This window comes from Anarrhichthys ocellatus, unplaced genomic scaffold (genome assembly GCF_004355925.1).
Source record: "Anarrhichthys ocellatus isolate YVR2014 unplaced genomic scaffold, GSC_Weel_1.0 scaffold36, whole genome shotgun sequence".
NCBI lineage: Eukaryota > Metazoa > Chordata > Actinopteri > Perciformes > Anarhichadidae > Anarrhichthys > Anarrhichthys ocellatus.
This window is the reverse complement of record NW_022280066.1, coordinates 2,988,120-3,010,623: the sequence shown is the minus strand read 5'-3', so window position 1 is coordinate 3,010,623 and position 22,504 is coordinate 2,988,120. Positions and strand designations below refer to the sequence as shown.

The following is a 22,504-nucleotide window of genomic DNA, read 5'->3' as shown; positions in this document are numbered from 1 at the left end:
ATGACATGTGATCTCATTCATAATCTTTTCTTTCCTGTAAGGATATGAATGTATATAATTGTGACATTATATACAGAAATAGAAATAGCATCACATATACATAAGATGTATATAAATAAGAATTATACATAGCATAATAGCATTACCATATAAGTAATATTGTTAACAAGCATTCATTTATTAGATCTTGCTTCAGACACGGAATGGCTGAAATATTTGTTTAAAACAGGATATAGCACATAGTTTTCTTCTCGTTTGATGATTTTTATGTCTTCATAAAAATTAGCAGTTGCTAATTTTACTTCTTATGCTTTGGTGGCCATTGTGGAAAATAATAAGATATTAAAGCTGCAAGCAGCAATGATCGGGCCCTTTGCACCTTTGCGCACGTCAGGTGTACTGGATGGAAGCCGATTGGCTCAGCCGTGCATTTCCATGACCATTGGACACTACATAATAAGACATTGTTTCCACTGTGGAGTCTGTGGAGTCTGTGGCACTTGAATTGACATATTGCACATTTTTCACCACTTCCCTTGTCCATTGTGTGGCGCTTGAGAACATGCGCTAAACATGTATTATGTCTATTAATACTAATTGTAGACCCCACAATATGAATTTAATATAAATCGGATAATGTTTCTCACATAACGCTGATTTCCTGTTAACAGAATGGTCGTATCCACCATTGTGGTCACAGAGGTGCAGACCTCTGTGTTTAACTTGAATTTGGTGTGTAGAAGATATCGTGCAACGCTAAGACAACCGACCTGCTCATCTGTTCGTCGTCATTGCTTGAGTGCGTGTTCATGTGCGTATAGGTGTTGACGTGGTGAAGTGGAGGATCTTGTTGTTACTACAAAATCGTCAGAGAGAAGGTGATCGAGATGAGAGAGGAACGGCAGATAATCGATACTGTGCCCAGTATAGGATTAGCATGATGCTGTTCAACACAACCAAAATCTCTCCTGATCCAATTTAAACTGTTATTACCGCAGAGATACATAGTTCTTTGATTTATACAGTGGAACCTGTAGGCTCAATATGTTCTATCATTAATTGTAGTGTAAAAACAGAGCATTATTCTATACAGATATTATTGAAAACAAACACTTTTGTTCTGTTTGAGACATATTTCTATAATTCAAATACACAATGACGTAAACTCAACACAGAGATCAATTGAAGAGGGTGTATAAGTAAATTGTCAGGAGAACGAGGAGTCACAGAGAACGTGAGAGGCAGTAAATAGTGTGAATTAACTTTTAAATAAACGCTAGCATTTCAAGTTTGTACAGTTGAGCTACAACATCTAGTTGTTTAATGGCGAGTCATGTAAAATGGCCGCCACCCCAAGGCAACACCGTTTCTTGAAACCTCAATCTTTTCATAACTTTTCATCGGTCAAAGGTCTTTAGATTGAGGGTTTATCTGATGAATTATTTAGTCTGTTGAAGTACAGCGCCTCAAAATGGCAAATGGCCCACTTCCTGTTGGGTTTAGAGCATGCTCCAAGAGACCTTTTTTAAGTCTACATGTGATACATTTGCTTTCCAAATTCCATCGTTATAAAAACTGAGGTTTTTGATAATTTTTCACGATCAAGTTCTTGAGATAGCACTGACTGAATTTGGTGTTGATGTCATGACATCTGTGGGAGTTGTTCATTAAAGTGAAGGGCGATTTGAATGAAACTTTCAGAGAATGATTCAGGTACTTATGTGGACACACAAGCAATTTGTGTGTGACTTTGTGACTGACTGATTTTTTGGTTGATTCAAACACGTAGCAAAGTAGGTTCAGTGCCGACTGAATGTTTGCCATTATGGAAGAGCTGAACTGCAACGTCAGTCCTTCCTGACCTGAAACGCTATTTTTACTGGCCGTACACACTCTCTGCACCTGCTTTATAATTCATCTCCCTAATGCGTTTCCAGGTAAGAAAATAATAAATATTCATGTCTTGAGGGGCTTTTTACGTCTTGAAATATTAATAGCTAAAATATGCGTGTAGCTGGACAGTCATAGAGTGAAGAGAGATGATCAAGGAAGAGCATAACCAGTTTCTGGGCTTCAGAAGTCACGCTTGTCGTCCCTTTTCTCTCTCCAGTAAAGGTTTGCTTGTGCACACTTACTTCACAGCATAGTTTCCAATAAGTGCTGAAAATATGTTCATGTACAAAATGTCTGCAGCACTGAGCTCTGCACAGCCATGATGAGCAGAAATCCAAACCACTGTCACATTCAGCAACTGGACGGACTCTTTATCAGAGATGCACATAATACAGATACATGTCAAGTTCATTTACGACCTGTCTATGTCAAGTACAAATATAACCATCCACTGAACCTTGTTGTAAAAAAAAACCTTCATCCACTCATTCTAGAGAGTCCTGCTGATCGGGTGTCACAGTGGTTGTATGCCTCTGGGTTGGATGTGTAGTACGTTACCTCTCTGTGTGCTGCAGCAATTAAATACTTTAACTGTGGCTGTTGAAGTACATTCTTGATCTTGGAATTAATCTTCTCTTAACTCTTAAAAGATTTGAGTTTGAAATTTACGATTGAGTTTTCTGCATCGAGTCATAATCGTTGAGAGAATCGCGATGCATCTAAGAATCGATTTTTGAAAATCCATCTTCCTTGCAGTTTTTGGTGTTAAAAGTCAGCAAAAATATCCATTCAACTGTCAACAATTATCAAACAGATTAACATATTGTTTAGTTCCAGCCCAAATGTGCCTATTCCACAGAACATTCTGTATCCAATCAATGAGCATCTGTACCTTCATTGAGAGTCTACAAGCATCCAGTTGAAGGAAGAGCGTCTGAAGGACTTCCAGTTTCCTGACGATAACTTCAGAGCATATATTACACCCATTAAGAGTGCACATGCAGAGGCAATGTCTCCCAAATCATGCAGAACTTGTACAGTCTTGATCGCTATCCCATCGTCGGCTGGAGGAGAGCGGACACGGACCTCTGAGGCTTTGCTAGCTAAGCTGCAAAAGCAACATGCTCAGAAGATGTTGGTTCTCTTTGGATCGAACTACATCTGTGAACAAACATTCTCCGTGATGAAGTTGAACAAATCCAGATACAGATCCTCTCTCACTGACGATCAGCTGTCAGCTGTCCTTCACATCTCACCTCACACATTCAACCTGACTTCAGTGCACTCGTTTAAGCCCAACACAGACTACAGTTCTCACACTGAACTGACAAACAGAAAATGAGGTCATTGGACAACAAACAATAGTAATAAAAGTACAAATTGATCAGAAACATGATCCCTGTCAGTGTTTCACTATTACATATAGATATTACATATGTATATATTTTTGATCATTGTTCCTGTATAAATACACTGTTGTTCAGTTTGGGTAGTCGCAAGGGTTTGAAAAATTGTAATGTAACTAGTAACTAAAGCTGCCAGACATATGTAGTGGAGTTAAAAGTACAATATTCCCCTCTGAGATGCAGTGGAGTGGAAGTACAAAAATAAAATGGAAATACTCAAGTAAAGTACCTTGAATTTGTACATAAGCAAATATAATTATTTGTTTGTTATATTCCACCACTGATCATAATATTTACTCTTACCACTCATCAAAACTATACAATGTACTGCTTTTTATAAAGAGGTGGAATAATATAGAGCAGGACTGAGTTCAGTCCATCAGTCCGGCCCTCCACAACAGTCCCCGTTACCCATGGGGCCCCGGGGGGGAAATAATTGCCCACCCCTGCCATAGACTATAAATGTCCACTTACCTCTTAAAAGTCTTAAAACGAAGACCAACAGCAACTTGTAGGCCAAAATGAACTTAAGTTATGGAGGGAATCTAAAGCATCTTGATCTTCTTCTTCTTTGGGGTATTACGGCAGCTGGTGTTGCATTACTGCCACCATCTGGATGTAAGAAGTATCTCAATCCTAATTCACTTAAAGGGAATGTTTTATGTTTAAACAACACATAAATATTTTGTACAGAAAACAAGAGACAACATTAGGTAGACTTTTTAACTTAACGAAGGCATGTATTTTAAGTAAACCAAACATTAATCTCTCATGAAACTTGAATGCTGGATGTGTAATGTGTGGACTGAATTGCCCATTTGTGCTTCTACTAAGTGAGGATTTCTAGTTGTGGAGGTAATGTAGTGTAAGGGCACAGTGTGTTATTGCTCATGATGGATTTCTCTTCAGATATCAGTATATGACTGGAAATCTTCTTTTGTTTCTTTCAGGATCACCACGACAGCTGCCTGCATGATGGACCTGCGCAGATACCCACTAGATGAGCAGAACTGCACCTTGGAGATTGAGAGCTGTAAGTAGCAAGTTTGTTTTATGTGTGTGTGTGTGTGTGTATGAATGGTCATAGAGATGCAGCCACCTAGATGTTCCTCTCCCAGGCAGTTCCTAGCCAACTTACAGTTTTGTGTATAGATTTCACGATAAACATACCCATTTATTAAATTGCAGTGTGTCACCATGAGATGATGCTTCTTTCACAAAATACATAAACCGACTGAAGTACACAAAGGAGTTTACTTTTTTGTTTGAGGCCATGGTTTTCACTGTATGTTTCTTAGGCTTACAGTAGTTACTGGAACGTACATTTAGTTTGTCTCCCTTTAGTTTATCAATTGTTATACCTTTAATATGTTTACTAGAATAAACCGTGATTTTCAGTGGTGTAATGTAACTAAGTGCACACAATACTGTACCTGAGTACAATTTTGACATCCTAGTACTGTACTCAGTAGTATCTCCATTTTATGCTACTTTATACTTCTACTCCACCAAATATTGTAATTTTTTTCCACTACAAATAACAATACATATAACATATTACATATTACAAAGCTTTAGTTACGAGTTACTTCGTTTATTTATATTTTGTATGAATATATACTATATTATTATAGGTTAAGCCACCCAGCAGTATACTGTATAAAGTAGTTATCTAACCTTTACCAGATGCAACATATAAGTGATAAACACATAAATGCATCAATAATTATAATTAAATAATGCAATCATATGAAATGGGCCATTGTCCATAATGAAATAACTACTACTTACTTTTTGTACTTTAGGTATATTTTAATGCTAATATTGTTTTAATTTTACTTAAGTAAGATTTTGAACTGCATTAAACAGGTTTGGTGTGAAAGCACCTAAATGTTGGAATTGTACAGACGTGAACACACAGCCTGCACCAGGTTTAAGGTTTATGGTCACTGCAACATCGAGTAACGTCAAGGTTGTCTTTGTTATATGTTGTCAAGCAAGTTCACCACCAATGCATCGAAGATTCCCCTGACATTGTTTCAGTTAGAACAGAGCTCAAACATGACAACCCGAGGCTCAAAGTGGGCCGGTACTCACCAGTAACGTAGTACCGACACTTCTAATTGTTACTCTTTGGCGTACCGTGACTTTTTCTTGCCCTTACCCTCCTCTGCCCTCTACTTATCCGGTTATCTGGTTGATTCATATTGGTGATTCATAACGACGCAGCAGCTCATAAGCCATATGGACATAAAAGCAATGTGCAGAGCGCCCAGTCCAGACGAGGAGGAATGGTGGGAACGAGGAGGAATGGTGGGAACGAGGAGGAATGGTGGGAACGAGGGTACTGTCATTTATTCATTCTTTCATTTAAAATCTGCTCTGTTGATTTACAGAACAATAGCGAGTCAATCTCCATAGCACCCCTATTTGATCTAATTCATCCCCCGTTGTTTATTTATCTATATACAAATAAAGTAAAAACAACAAAATGACTGGCCGAGATACATGTGATTATTGTTCAGCTGTTGTAATGACTGTTGCTGATGCCACCAGAATGACCGATCCTCTTCCTGAATGCACGCTAAAGAGGCGAGGAATCAGAGGAACTCAAGAGACAGATGCTTAGAGGAGAGCTCTGGGCCACAGTCTGTGAGAGAAGTCATCCACTCCTAATGGAGGGTTGTTGAGGGATGGACCTCCGCGAGACAATACGTCTGCAGCGAGGTACTGTAGTCCAGGGATTTCCACCACTCTCATGGTAGAGCATGTGTCTCTGTGACCACAGCAGCAGGCTCCAGGCTATTTTAAGCTGCAGGGCTGAGTGCACACCTTTCTGCTTGTCCTCGCGTGACATGTTTGTTATCCGATGTTGCAGTACTTTTAGTGCCATGACTGACTCCAAACAGCCTTTGTGGTGGGATGGAGGATTCCCCAATTCCCTCACAACTTAAAACTGGCATCTCCCATTCCATCCAGAGGGGGATGCGTCCGTGAACGCCGATACGTGTAACTCGCTCTCCTGATGATGGAAGACACAGGGTTTTTGTTTCCAGAATGTCAGGTCTGACTGCAGTTAGGGAAGGATGGTCAGCATTTGTGCCAAACTGGATTGAGACAGAGGCCTCAAAACCACCTCTGGATTGTTCTCTTTGTGGAGGAGTCCCAGGGGGACAAAGACATGGCTTGCAGACATTGTAGTGCCGCTGATAGCACCATCACCACTGTGTGGGTGCAAAGTATCCTGATTGTCTTCCAAGCTGCTGTCCGCCACCTTCAACACAAAGCACCGTAAAGTCCTCCTCTCTTAGCCACAGCTCCTCCGTAAGCCAGCGAGCACAGAACTTGAAAGCTGCATGTAGCATATCCGTCTGCCAGTACACCAACAGACACTGCTAGACCTCTTCACCGTCTTTAGTCTTTGACCGCTTGACGCTGATGAAAAAATGGTAGAAGAACTACGATCGCACAGCTGTTATATGTTGCAAGTGCAGATGTAACTGGGGCGCAAAATGAATCTGCACAGCTGTGCATGCGTATGGTGATGGATCCAATAGTGACACCTTTTAGAGGGCAAAGCCAATAGGATACAGAACCTCAACCCAGCCAACTCCACAGTAGGAGGAATGTGTTTCTCACTACGTACCCAAAATAATAATAGAGCCATACATACCCTGTTTAAAATGAATGTCATCACTATCCTACATGTCATGGCATATTGGAATCTGTTTGTAAATAATATATAGGCTATTAAAAGAAACTCTGTGCACTTCCTCATGAATACTTAATGGTGAATAAGGTTATGAAACTGTCCTTTAAAGTTATTCATAAATATTACCTTTCCGTTTCACTATGCGCAAAAAACAAAACATGAACACAAACTGCTCTCTCTGGGATGTTTCTGTGAGAATAGTTATTGTATAGCGGATTTTAAAACACAAACCGACATTATCGCAGAACTGAACTGACTATTTAAATCTTGCCGATGTGTAGGCATTTGAATAAAAGTAATGCATTGATAATAATGAAACATGTCTGCAGCTAAACCATACCTAGGTCTAATGATTTTTGTCCATTACAAGTATACCGACATTTTAAAATAATCTTCTCACATAGCCTACATTAAGTGGATGAGACGAAAAAAAATCAGAGGATAAAATCATAATGAGGCCCTTCCAGTAATGAGATGTAGCTAATTCCCTAAAAAACCTTCTGCTGCCTTTAGATCAGATGGAGAAACATAAGAGAAAGACTAGCTAGCCCAATTAAATTGCTCTAATTACTGAGAGGGCAGCGGGGTTCTGTTTCACTCTGCTTCCGGCTGTAAACACAGCCTGGAGAGAGACTTTATTGTTGTTTCAGTTCAGCCTATGGGAAACTTGAATATGTTCAGCAGCTGAACAGAAAAAGGAGAGGCCTAGTTCCTGCTTCATCAGTCTCACTGATTTGTTTTTTCTTGGACCAGGAACATTTCACTGTTACTATCATTTCTTGTTGAAGATTTGAATGTATTTTCGAGACAGAATTCAACAAAACGTAGCGTGCACGGAGATTTTGGTCAAATATTACATCTGTCATTACCGTTGCTTAAGCCTCACAAACATAAAGCCCAGTACTTTATCTGTATAACTGTAATCAAGCTCCTAAAATTTGATAGAGGGCATTTGGACACTCGCCAAGCTATTTTCACTTCTGCACCACTGTAGTGGTCACGGCATGACTGGTGTTCCAGAGATCTGACCTTCTTGGATTGTGGCCGCTCTTCGACTCATGGCAGTGGTAAGCCACCAGCAATCTGATGGTGTTGGAACCATATGGCTTCCTCCAGTTGCATTTCCTGGGCCGGATACATTATCTCCTTCCATTATCACGATGGCAGCTGTAGCAACTGCCCTGACAAGGGTGCAAGGGCTGTGTGTCCTACATCCTCCCCAGCCAGAGGGATGGGTACTCTGACCAGGTACAGCTTGCATTGCCCCGTCTTACCTGGTATAAATGACAGCTGTTTATACCACTGGTTCCTTTGGAATGAAGATCCTGCCAAGCTGGTCTATAAGTGGTATTCTGTCCTCTGGCTTTGCCTCAATTGTATGGCGGGGGTTTTTGTGTGTGGGTTCTGTCGTGGCAGAAATGACGAGAAGTGACGTAGTAGTGGTAGTACCACAAATCCGATGTGTTAGTTCTTACGTCTTACTCTTATAGTTTAAATTTAGCCCCTTATGTCACTTTCCACCAATCAAATCCCATCGATTGAACCACTAACAAAGCACATCTGGTCTCCTCATTATGTCCTGCTCTCTTGTCCTCGTCTGGGTCAAGATAACATTTTGGCAGGACAAATGATACTTATACGGGAAATGTTTTTCGTACATCCGCCCAATTTTCTTGATTCCGTTGTGTCCTGTGCGGGAAATGGCGTTGCTGGCAGTCTCATTAATCCTTGTCTTTTCCGGCTTTCATGTGGTTGCCCACCGTTGCTCCTGTGGACAGGACTACCTGATGTGGTCCTACATTATATCATCATATAAACCTATAATTTGGCAGGCAATTTTCCTTCTTCAACCTTGTTTAAGTCTTAAATACCAGTCAGTTAACAATACATCCATACAAAAAAACAGAATAACTATTTCAAATTTCATTTCCTTTCTGTATTTTTCCCAGTTTTTGTCAATTATTTACTATGTTCATCAAAATTTTTTAAGATGTAGATCTGAAATAATAAGTCACCATCTGTGAAATTACAGGAATTATGTATCTTTTCAATGATAAAAACTGTATTTTAACAGTTTATCAATGCTTGAAGCTAGTATACACTAATAAAATACATTTATTCAACATTTTTGTTCCATAATTAAACACAATGTCTGTCAACTGACAAAGAAATCTAAAAACAACTTTTCTGTTTGCATGAATATTTTTTACAGTTTTAACAATCTTTTTATGCTGAAACACTAAATTTACTTTAAGAAAATAATAATGTGACAAATCTGTAACCGTGACAAAACATGTTATACATTTGACATCTAAATTCATTCTCTACTTTTGTATTCTTGGGATATTTTCATATATTTTTACAAAACAGGAAAAGCTGTCAAATCTAAAAGTAAAAAAGTTTTTACAGTGTAGATTTTTAGAAGGTTTCTCTTGCTGTAAATTTGAGTTTTTTGTTTGTGACAATCCAAGAAATATTTCATAAAGTCATACTTTGTATTTATAGGCCCCCAACGTCGTCATAACTGCACGCTTGCTTTCATCCACTTACGTATGTATTTGACCTGCTTATTTACAGCTCTGTCACTGCCATCAGCAACAACATCGGAATCTTTCACCCGTTGGTTTCGCAGTTTGTTCGTAAAGAGAAACCCAACCAGACTATATTTAAATTTCTCCAACACGGACTCTGTCAGGTAGACCAGATATGTAAACAGCTGTGATAACAGCATTCTCACCTGTCCGGGTACCAAAGTGAGACAACGCTTCTGAATTCCAAACTAAACACGGCTGGTGTGAAAGCGTCTTTCGCTGTCAGTGTCCACTCATGATGGCATTCCGTTCACTGCATTGTGCCTGAATCCCAATGTGCTTGTCCCCGTGTTTCAGTTGAGGTTTAACTTGTTGTATTCCCCTGCCTCTCTTAGATGGATACACCACTGACGACATTGAATTCTACTGGCAGGGAGGAAGCAACGCAGGCTCGGTCACTGGGGTGGAGAACATTGAACTGCCCCAGTTCTCCATCATGGACTACCAAACCCAGTCCAAGAAAGCTGTGTTTGCCACAGGTAACAGAGTCATATGGTATCAGCTCAACTCTTTTCACCGGTGCTTTTTAGTAAAAAAAGAATGAAATTTGTTGTACAATAATTGGTGGGATATTGTATGGTACATTCAGAGACAGAGTCATACCACTTTCTTTTCTTTCTTTTTGACCTAATACTGTTTTCATTTACTAATTAAGTCCAATGCATTGAAAGAATCGACTTTGTCTCCACTGTGTATAGCTTCAGTATTTTTACAGAGATCCAGGTTTATATGTTGATGGCTGAGACATTGTGTCCAGACAATGCCAGTTACTCTGTGGACTCCAGCCCCCTAAACCTCTCTTTAGTCTCCTTCTGTTCTTTGTCAGCCCGTGTTTTCATTCATCGAATTCACACAGTTTTCATTTACGTAGATTTAGCTGTTTCTGTGATGAAATAGTGATTGTTCATGGCTCATAAAAATGCATGTTACCAGCAATCATCCCCAAGCTGCCGCACTGGCCCGTCTGTCTGCTCCAAAATCAACTTAAGTGCAGGTTAATATCAACAGCTGTGTTTAATTTAAAGTGATTGATCCCGGAGACTGTTGTCTTTCTGACTGTACATCATATTTTATATTTCATTGATTTGTTGCACTACATTAACAACGTTCTTATGAATCTGAATACATATCTGTAACCCTGTGTGTAACAGGCTCTTATCCACGTCTGTCCCTGAGCTTTAAGCTGAAGAGGAACATCGGCTATTTCATCCTGCAAACCTATATGCCCTCCACCCTGATCACCATCCTGTCCTGGGTCTCCTTCTGGATCAACTATGATGCGTCGGCTGCCAGAGTAGCCTTAGGTCAGCGACTTTTCAATTCTTTACTTGAGCAATTATGTTTGCTGGTATGAGTTTTAGTCATGTTAGTGGCATGACTCTTGTAGGCAATGTCTGTCTGTTGGCCAGTCAGTTAGTCCACTACATTGGTCCAGACTGTGTCACAACTACTATTACATGGAATGCCACGACATTTGTTTTACAGACATTCATGGTCCCCAGGCGATAAATCCAAATAACTTTGGTGACTTTTCATCTCGTTCCGTTATCAGATCAAAATGTCCGATAGAAATGTGGCCTCTATTAATAGGGATTAGTCACCACAACAGTGTTCAGTATTAACTGCTAAATATCCATCTACACTTTTTATACCAGATCTGCTAGTCATTCAGTATGCTCAGTAACTTTACTGTATGTGTTTAACAAACAAAAAAAGACTTAACAGTAGTAGCAAAGTAGATCAGGTCCGTTGTTCCACATAGTCTCAGTGTCAGGTTTGATTCCTGGCTCTCTCCAGTTTCACAAAAATTCTTTCAACATGATCACCAGATTCATGCAGAAATTGTTTGCAGGATTGTAGACACTTGAGTTAGTACTCTTGAGACTTTATTTAGATGGATGGATGGATGGATGGACTGACTTTATTGTCCCCACAGGGGACCAAATGTGATAGCTGTGACTTTAAGGATACAGAAAGGTTCCCTCATTCCTGTTAGATCACGAAAAGGTAATGCGCAATACCAAAACAAAATATTCACACAGTCCACACAGAAACAAACTCATCCCCTCGGTTGAAACTGCTCAATTCTGTCTACTTAATGTTAGGTCCCAGCCAGACAATGGTTAAGCCTGCTGATGTTTCCAGAGGCCTTTATTGTTGTTCAACCGTCATCCTTATTTTGATGAACATAAATTTACTTTTCTCTTAAGGGAAATAACCATAGGAGCTACGGAAAAGATAAAACATAGATGAGCTCTTACGAGTACAAACATTCATTAAATTACGTTCAACTATACATGTGGGCATTAATCAGAACATTTTCTCACATATATACTTCTCAAAAGCACATGTAAAGACTGAAATTTAGCATTAGCTTAACATTACAGCATAGCAATTTAGCCATATCTATTAAGTTAACATTAGCATCTAGTTGACACAGTAACACATTTCATCACCCTTTCACAGGTTAATTAAGATAGAAGGTCACTGAACATAGTCATAAAACACAATACCTTGTTCCCGTTCCAGCTAGGTGCTTAACCGTTAATGAAGCAACCCTTATTGCAGAGGAATATCTTGAAAGAATTATCAATTATCGTACTTTTTTTCATGCAAAGTCATGAAGTGAAGTTACTACTCTCAGACTAGATTTGTATCCGCTTCCGGTTTCGCCAGAAGGGGCTCACAATAAAGGACCCGAAACATAAAAAGGCACTTGTGAAATAAAAGCTGGCAGGAAGTGCTTATCTTAGCTAACTAGGAAAATAAAGGTTTGTAGGAAATATTCATTATGTCACATTATGGTACAGTTCTTGTTCTTGGTGACTTTAATATGCATCTCTTCCTCCTCCTTTACTTCTGATTTTATTAAACTTTTACATTCTTTTAATTTGACCCAATTTGTGAAAGCAACCGAGCCATGACGAAGGCAGTGCTTTTCAACGTTCCACTCTTCTCTCCCGATCACAAACCCCCCACAGTGATCTGCCCTCGCCCCCTAAATTCACTCTCTGTTCCTTGCTTCTGCCATGCTTTTACTGAATCACACACACCTTTCAATATCCGTGAAGAGTTTGGCCTCACTGTAGAGCAGCTTCTCTGTGCTTTTAACAGTTCCTGCACAAACATTTTAGATTCCATAGATCCACTCAGGTGTAAGAAGTTGAAACCTTATTTTCTGCCATGGTACAATGAAGATGTGAGGAACTTAAAGAGACAAGGCAGAACGAAACTGGAATGGAATAATCTCATCCCAGGCCTAGACAGTCGGTTGATTCAACCCCAGAGAGATGTGAGGAGTTTCCTGAGCAGTTTAATACTGAACTTGATGTTGACTCCTGCCCACCTTCACCACTAACCCATTTTAGCCAAATCTCTCTGTCAACCTTGGAACGCACTGTTGCACTTTTAAAATCATCCACTTGCCCTTCAGACTTCTTTGCCACTTGGTTTTAAAAGCTGTATTTCTGATGGTTGGTCGAGACATTTTTGCCATTATTAACTGCTCTCTGTCAACTGGTATTTCCCCTTCTGAATCTAAACATGCTACTGTTTTTCCACTTTCAAAGAAGCCCTCTTTAGATCCTTCAGTTTTAAATAATTTTAGACCCGTCTCCAAGCTGCGTAGTGGTGTGGATGTCTCTTTGCCTGTCTTTGTGCTTTACCCTGACACACACACCGATAACCCTAAACTTAATGAATGAAAGCTAATCACTTAGCTAATTGTTTAGCTGAGAGGGTGTTTTAAATATTTTGGAACTTTTTGTATTGCTGCTCAAGAAAGACTATTTGCTGACATACAAGAATGATAAAGCAATGTTGATTGTTTTTTTAATTAATTGTCTTTTTTTCTCACAATATAATCAACAGGAACCAATAAGAGTATCGATAAGGAACCAAACCGCTAAGCAGTATTGTACTAGTAATGATGAAATTATAACGATACCCATTCCTACTCTCCATGCAGTGTGGTAGTGTCGATGGCTTTGTTCGGTGGAGTTAGTGTTGAGGACATACTGTATGTACATCAGTAAAGTAACTTTCTTTTGACATTTTTTAATCTGCGGGGAGAGCAGTTGAAATTTCATTCCAAGCATTTCAATTGCATTCCTGTCTGAATGATGAGGTGACGGAGTCTCATAAATATACCAACACTTGTCAACATGTTCAGCTAGAGCTTCGTCGAACTGGTCATCCATGGTTGTTTTGAGCAAAAATGACCTCAAACAGAAGTGTCAGCTTCCTCTTGTTGTTTCCAACACATTCTCACAACCAACTCGTCAAACACCGACATTTGGTCAGTGGCCTTACCTTCAAACTAAAACGCTCTAGGGACCCCATCTACCAAGTGACTAACGACTCAGGACTGAAATGACAGAAAGTCAACCGTTACTTTTAGTTTCGCACGAGGCAAAAACAGTGGTCTCATGGATGAAAGTCCTGCGTTTGTTTGTGTTTTGTCGGCGGCTGATGGGAAGATGACTAGTTTTGCAGGTATTTGGACCATAAACCAACGTATTTTTTTGATGATGCCGCTTTATGAAAAGTTGGTTGATTATCGAAGTAGTACAATTCTCCTCAGGTAGAAATGAGTGTCTCTACTCTCTTTCATGAAAATCCGTCCAATAGTTGTAATCTCAAAGGAATGCACCAATACCACTTTTACCGATACCGAGTACTGATATGAGAAGTTGATAATACCATTACAGGTCTAAACAATGACTTGAAAAACATTAAATAACGTTTTATTGTCGTCGGATGTTCTCACATTCTGACTGTAACAAATGGAATATGCAACATGATGCTGTTGCTGATATTCAATATTAACATTCAATATTGTGTTTTCCTGATTGAAACAGAGCATAGTGCTTTGCTGTTGGGGTATTGACAGTTAAAAGAAATATTTAAAATTAAAAAAACTGATACCCAATGTTTGTACATGTATCGGTGCATCCCTAATTTCAATTTGAGCCAAAAAGAAATTCAACCTGGTGGTGGTACTAGATGAAAAGTCAGAGCATCACCAAAGTCATTAAGATACATTGACCTTGAAAGTCTCTACAAAATTCTATGTCAATTTTTGTGTCATATTTCAGTCTAGACTAAAGTGGTGGACTGAACAACCAATTGACCAGCATACCCCCGAGCCACACGACTACTTAAAGAGAAAAGAGAATGCTGGTGAATGTCATGGTGATTGGGAATGTTTTGAAAGCACAAATGTGTCATAAACGCGGAGTCACTGGATATGATCCCAAATCCTTTTTAACAGCCACAGAATGTTTATGATGGTTGTTTTGTAATACGAGCTTATGGAAGCCTTCTTCTGCAGCTATGGTGTTCCCTCAGCATGCAGCCTTGCTGAAATACCTTCTAACTGTCCCCTCCCTCCCCATCTGCTTGTCTGCAGGTATAACCACGGTGCTGACAATGACCACCATCAATACCCACCTTAGGGAGACTCTTCCCAAGATCCCCTACGTCAAGGCCATTGACATTTTCCTCATGGGATGTTTTGTGTTTGTCTTTCTGGCCTTGCTGGAGTATGCCTTTGTCAACTACATCTTCTTCGGTCGAGGTCCCCACCTGCAGAAGAAGGTGGCAGAAAAGGCTGCCAAGTCCAACAACGAGCATAAGAATAGAATGGAGAGCAACAAAGTGCAGGTGGGAAAGGGCTTAACTGTTTGATTAATGACATCATAGAGCCTGTTGTCTGACCATGTAAATAGGCAAAAGTGTTTGGTTCCCAGCCAAAAGTGGGATTAAAAGGCTGCCTCCCAATGGAAAAGAAGAATGCATTGGTCTAACAATAATGTTCTTCTGCATACTACAAGTGTTGCTGGAGGTTTTACCTCTCCAAATTTGACAGAAGTAGTTGTGTCGAGAATCAAATAGTGAGGTACAAACCCGGCCCACTGTAACACCTCCGTATGCCTGGCCCATCGCTGCATAACGTGGACGTGATAGTTGGACTGTCGGTTTCAGAAAGTTGCAAAAAAGGTTGGATGCAAGTGTTTCAAATGCTGATGCTATTAACCTGGAGTTTTGTTCTACTTCCACCTATTTCCAGCTCCTAAAAGAAAACACTATATGCTTCCTTCAAAAAATCGTTTGAAGAACAGTATTGCCTAAAAAAGGATTTACCTATATGGGGCAGTCTGGAAGGCAATGTTCAAATTCCCATGCATTTCTCCGAAATATGATGCTGCCAATTGACTTTGCAATATATTGTTTTGGTTACAAAATGAATTTAATGAAATCTGATAACCTTCTTCCTCAGGTTGATGCTCATGGGAACATCCTCCTGACCAACCTAACCAGCGACATGAGTGGAGCAGATATGATGGGCGTTCTCAACGACCCTCGGGCTACGATGTTCTCGTATGACAGTGCCAGCATACAGTACCGCAAGCCCATGACAAGCCGAGACCTATATGGGCGACCGCCCATGGACCGGCCAGTGAGCAACAAGAAGAGCCGCTTGCGGAGGAGGGCCTCGCAGCTCAAAGTCAAGATCCCCGACCTCACGGATGTCAACGCCATAGACAAGTGGTCTCGTGTCATCTTCCCAATCGCATTTACCTTCTTCAACCTGGTCTACTGGCTTTACTATGTCCATTAGGGTGGCAGTTAGTGAGCCTGTGTGGCAGCGCCACTGCTAAAGATTTCATAGAAAAGCTACCTAGGTCTTGTACAGCAATGGAAATTAAGGAGCGCTCAGTCCATTTGTACAAATCCTGTTTTGGAATGAGTAGTACTGGATGTCTTTACAATGTAAATAAAATTGAATATATAAATATATACATATATATATATATATATATATATATAAAACAGAGTTATAATTTATTAAAAATCCTATCACTTTTCCTGTACTCATCTATAGAAAATAGATAGATAAGAATAATGGAATTTAAGACAGTAAAGGTATGGTATTTCTAAGGTCAAACATGCCGAAAAGACTTTGGTGACTCCAACATTACGGGCAATGATCTTTCAATTTGCTCGATCTCTTTTTCTTACCTTCTGTTATCTCACTTTTTTGCATGTGAATGGAACACAACTTTGTGTTAGCTTAGGTAAAAAAAAAAAAAAAACAAGAGAAAAGGAAAACCAGATCAAAACAAGTAGTAGTAACAAATGACATTGTAATGAGTTCGTCCTTATTTGGTTTAAACCCAGTGCTGTGACTGAGGTACATTTTTGAGGAGTTGGATATGTATCATTGTGTTGAAATCCTTCTCACACAGTCATGCTTGAGCTTACAAAACATGTCAGATTGCTTTTCATGAATGACGTGTTTTTTCTGAAAAGTTTCTTTTCATTTCTGTAAAAAAAAAAAAAAAAAAAGCTTCACGTGGCTCTACTGAGCCACTCCGGCTCAGTATTGTATTATAATCATTATACTGTATGCTTTCGAACAATCATTGCATTTAAGGTAAGTTCAGGACAGATGTTAATTCGGAACTCCACTGATTTCTCAAAAAACAATGTTGTCAAATTTGTACCTACTATATCCTCACACCGTCTAGGGGGCATGTGCAATGTCACTTTCTTTAAAGGAAATCAGGTTAAGAATAAGCAATGATGTCGCCATAGGCTCAAAATCACATTCAAAATTTCAAGCCCTGATAAAACTCGCTGCTGGTTTTTGAAATACGTAGTATTACAGAATTTCATTGAACATTTTCGTCCGAAACCTCAAATTTTACTGTCCGTAATTGTTTGAATTGCATAGAGGTTCATCCACCTCAATGTGTTCAATAATTTAAACAGCAAGTACGAGGTCAAAGTTGCTTTTATTTGTCAGCGGATTACCTTTCAGGTTATTATCGGGGCTTATGTGGTCAGGGCCAGGGATCAGTTGTTTGCTCCAGTCCTACAGTCGGGTTCAAAAACATTGTTCAAGACAAACTAGTGGTGAGGACAGCAAGAGTAGGTGTGACCAATTAGCATCGCACTGTAGTACGTGTAGTAAGTGTAGTTACAAGCATAGAAATTATATAGATAATGATATAGATAATTTATCACCCCACAAATCCTGCTCAGTGCCAATGCAGGAAGGAGCGTCTGCTCTACAGTATGAAGGTAGGGCGTATAGGTCAGGGACATGGATGGGCTTTATAGCAAGGCTGAGTTTCATGCAGGAGACTGGAGTTTGTGTTCTGTTGCAGACCTGCAATTAAGATTTGTCTTTTTTTCTTTCAAATAATCTTTCCCCAAAAGTGTTTTAGTTGCCCAACAGTAACCCTAGGGCTCCAGACAAAGCGTCAGTATGTGTGTGTTGGTAACCACACCTTCACAATTTTGTCATAACCAATATCTTGCCCTAACCTTAACATGGTTGCCATACACAGAAAATACATTGGCATTGAATGTAAACTAAAACATTATCATTGAACGTAATCAAGGGTTTTTGCAGAATTGTCCATCATGTCCAATATGGTGTCACATGAAAGATGGGACGAGCGTTACAATCACAGGAAACCAAAGTGAAGCAAACCTCTGTGTGCTGTGTCCCCTGCTGAGGCAGATCGTATGTGCTGAAAACTGTAAAAGAAGAGAAAGCAGATGTGGACCTTTCTTTTTTCTCTGCTGTACTCAGGTCTCTCTTGCAACAGAGATAATGAGATTACCTGATTAAATAAAGGTTATATATAATGGCTGTTGACTTCACAATGGTACAAGCATTCTTTACAGAAACACTTCCCCCATGCCGGACAGAATGTCCTAATGATATATGACGTGGACATTGCTTTCACCTAAGGAACTAACATCTACACATGGGTAACAAATGAGAAGAAACATCTACACACACAGTGTGTTCCTCCAGGATTCCCCAGAACAGCTTCTGCTCCGCTTGTCATTTTGTAGATTCTCCGAGCCTGAGTACTCTCCTGGACAAACAGTGTTCCTCCAAAGTCTGTTCCCTCGGTTGGTGTTTTGGTGATGGTTGGTGGATCTCCTAAAGGTGTTTACCTGGTTACAGATCGTGTGACTGTGAAGGCCATCGGACATGATTCACATACATTATATTGGAAGTTTTCAACGAGCCATCATGATCTGAATGGAGACATTACATTCTTGATGTTTGCCCACTCTTTTATTCAGGTTTTTGCTTTAATACATCTGTTGGGCACAAGCTTTTATTGAATAAGCTGAAGCAGGGTTATAAGCACAGAGTGTCTGGGTGGGACTTATGCACTCAGTGACCAGAAAATTAGAAACCACTGTGAGTACGATGTTGGCACTGATAACAGCCACCACAACCCGTCTTATCCATGGCCCTGTAGTGTGCTGCTGATACAGCCGACCTGGCCAACTCTACATTACCAAGATTGATGGATGGACCTGCGTTCTATGGATGCTGTGTTTGTGTTCATTCCAAAGGTCTTAGCAGGATTTATTGCACAACTTGACCAGCTGTGGCCAGGTCATTCCATCTGAATGTTCCTTGAACAGTTCCTGGACATTCTTTGACATGAAGGCAGACATGAAGCATTATTGAAAGTGTCCATCATGATGAATCCAGTTTTCTACTTCTACACCTTAAACCATACTGCTCGTATTGGTACTGAACGTTGGTATTAGATTTAGATTGCGGTGTAGAAATTTGTCCAAAATTGGCAGAATTTCTTGGGATGCTGAGCTGTTCTTAACCACGAAACACTTTCAACAGCGTGCCATGGACAGGAGAGGCACCCTGTGTAGTTGTCTGCTGTTACACCCCCATGCAGGTAGAATGAGACACATTGTGTTTGTGTAATCCCTTATTCTGGCCAGTCACCTGCTATCTCCCGCATTTACAATCTTGGTAGACCAAACATTCATATTTCTTTATTCTAGTCCTTTCATTGTTTTACTTTGAAGAAGCTGCCTTTTAGAGCCCATAAACTCTACAGTCCTTGTGAAACACAATTGTGTTGACTTTCTCTCTCATCTGCCCACTTGCAAAGCAAACAGGGAATTTGATTTGTTGGCTTTCGTAGAGACATTATGTAAATGGTAACTTTTCACTTTTTTTGGCTCAAGCAGGGTTTCTATTTTTCTGGTCACTGAGTGAGTTAGTCCACTGTGGGATTGATCAACAGCTGCGTTTTCTTAAGGGACAACTTGGGCCTTATTTTCATAGCTTTGGCCATCTTTTCTGTCAGTAATGCAAACATTTTGCTCACAAACTTACCTGCAGAGATCGCAGCAACAAACTCAGAGGGGTCAAGAAACCTGAGAAGTCAGACAGTCAGACAGGTTGTAAACAATTACCTGTTATCCAGATGATCTGAACTACATATTTGGAGGTAAATATAAAAGTGAGTGCGCCGAAATATTGGCAATAAGTGATGATGAAAAAAAATCAAGCGGTATTTCCCAAAGTTAGTCTTTGGAAATCTATCCTTCAAACCTGTCTTTAGCTGTGTTCCCACTTTTCCATCTAGTATTACTGACATCAAATACGGCCTTAACTATAAAAATAGAGAAGAGTAAGACATAATGAGATACAAAATTGAAGTGGTGTTAGGTAAAATGTTTTTTTCTTCCTCAAAATTTCCCCAGTTGAGGACAAACTGTTACAGCTGCAACCACAACTTGATGGTGAGGAGAATGGTGGATTGCTGGTCTTATCAGGGCTTTAATAAACAAAAAAAGCCCCGATAAGCAGATAGACTTCTACAGGACGCAGTGTACTCTTTCCTGATGGCTGAATATTGTGCCTTTACCAAGAATCTTAATATTCCACAGGGTTTAACTTCTATCTAGTGAGTAGAATTCAAAACAAATCATTTACTTTTTTTGGGATTAAGAAGAAAGAGAAGCAAAAACAGGAGTTTTAAGATCTTTTCTGAGGTAAAGTACGGTACCATTATCTAAGTGTAGACTGTAGGATTAAGACATTCCAGCATTACGAAACAATCTTTTGAATTCAATGCTGAAAAAGAATCGTGTGCAAGGCTGGTCTCCATGCTGCCAGCGCTGCTGTTTTTAGACTAAGCCGAGTGGACGGACAGAAGTGAAAGAAAACTTGTCTTTCTTCACCACAAAGGAATCTGAGCAGACGGACACGTTTTTCTGTGATCGGGAGAGCTAATGGAAGACCTGAACAAATGGTTTGCCTTCAGGCTGTGGAGAGGGAGGACATGTGCTGGACTCTTATTGTGTAATATTCCTGTTCAATGTTTCTCTCATGCTCTATATGTGCTCACACGTGGAATAGGGGGTGGGCGTGTTTGCTTGTGTGCGTCTTTCTGCTTGTTTACAGGCAAATACAGGACACTGTGCAGGAATGGTTTTGTCATTGTCCGTGTGAGTATGTGTGTGTTTGTGTGTGTGTGTGTGTGTGTGTGTGTGTGTGTGTGTGTGTGAGAGTATAAGCATATGGAGTGTGAGAGGGAGAAAACACTAAATACAAATTCTCTGTATCAACTTACAGATACAATTTAAATAAAACTGCTGACATCTCTACCAACTACATGTTAAGTGTATTTTTGCTGGCCTATATATTTGTCTGCAAAGTGTTTTTGTCTATCATTGGATTTAAACTTTAGCATGTCGATATGTGCTGAATCAGTTTAACCAAACAGAAGGTACACTCTCAGTCCATTCCCCCGGCCCAGCAATTTTGAAGCATTCCAAACAGTTTAACCCAATGAGGCTATATTTATCCATGTGCACAGTTGACTGCTGCACAAGTTCAGATGTGATGGCGGATCTTGAAGGCGACTGTTGAGATAATAGTTGAAGCGAGCACTTGTAGGAGTCTCGTTAGCTGGGCATTGTGAATTTGACGATTGAATGATTTTTTTCAAACTGATAAAAATTGCAGAAAATGAACAAAATCTCAAAAAGAACTGTGTGGCACATTTGTCATTTATTTTATCTGATATGAAAAAAATGTATCATGCACCTTATTTCCCCGATACCTTTCTTCAGACTATTCCAAAGCTTGTGTTGTAGGTTAGTGAGGACTTCACTACTTTCCAGTTGTTATGCAGATGATACACAATTATATGTATCGATCAAGACGAAACCAACCAGTTCGCTAAACTTCAAGCAGCCTTAAGGACATAAAAACCTGGATGACCTGCAACTTCCTGATGTTAAACTCAGACAAGAAGTTATTCTATGAGGCCCACACCTCCGAAATCAATGATCTAATGATATAGTTTCACTTGATGGCATTGCTCTGGCATCCAGCAGCACTGTAAAGAATCTCTGAGTTATGTTTGATCATGTTATATCCTTTAACTCACAGATAAAACAAACTTCAAGGACTGCCTTTTTTTTACCTACATAACAAAAAACTAAGAAAATAAATCATATTACTCCTGTACTAGCTTCTTGCACTCTCCCTGTAAAATCTAGAATAAAATTTAAAATCCTTCTCCTCATCTATAAAGCCCTGATTGGTCAGACACCATCATATCTTAAGGAGCTTATAGTACCATATTACCCCACTAGAGAGCTGCGCTCCCTAAATTCAAGGTTACTTGTGGTTCCTAGTCTTAAAAAGTAGGATGGGAGCCAGAGCCTTCAGTTATCAAGCTTCTTCTGTGGAACGAGCTTCCAGTTTCAGCTGGCTGGCTCAGGTTTATAGTTAGGGCTAACTCAGGTTTATAGTTAGGGCTAACTCAGGTTTATAGTTAGGGCTAACTCAGGTTTATAGTTAGGGCTAACTCGGGTTTATAGTTAGGGCTAACTCGGGTTTATAGTTAGGACTGGCTCGGGTTTATAGTTAGGGCTGGTTCGGGTTTATAGTTAGGGCTAACTCGGGTTTATAGTTAGGGCTGGTTCGGGTTTATAGTTGGGGCTGGTTCGGGTTTATAGTTAGGGCTGGCTCGGGTTTATAGTTGGACTGGTTCGGGTTTATAGTTAGGGCTGGCTCGGGTTTATAGTTAGGGCTGGCT

General features: G+C 39.9%; 1 protein-coding gene across 1 annotated transcript in view; it reads left to right on the top strand.

Annotated features, from left to right (window-relative positions):
- gabrb1 (gamma-aminobutyric acid type A receptor subunit beta1) overlaps positions 1 to 21,066 on the top strand; it is a 52,873-nt gene extending 31,807 nt beyond the window's left edge. The window contains exons 5-9 of the mRNA XM_031866714.1: positions 4,250 to 4,332; positions 9,938 to 10,081; positions 10,754 to 10,906; positions 15,013 to 15,266; positions 15,883 to 21,066. Of these exons, the coding sequence (XP_031722574.1) occupies positions 4,250 to 4,332; positions 9,938 to 10,081; positions 10,754 to 10,906; positions 15,013 to 15,266; positions 15,883 to 16,224 (976 nt within the window). The 3' untranslated portion in view covers positions 16,225 to 21,066. The remainder of the gene's footprint in view (positions 1 to 4,249; positions 4,333 to 9,937; positions 10,082 to 10,753; positions 10,907 to 15,012; positions 15,267 to 15,882) is intronic.
- Positions 21,067 to 22,504: the final 1,438 nt, after the last annotated feature.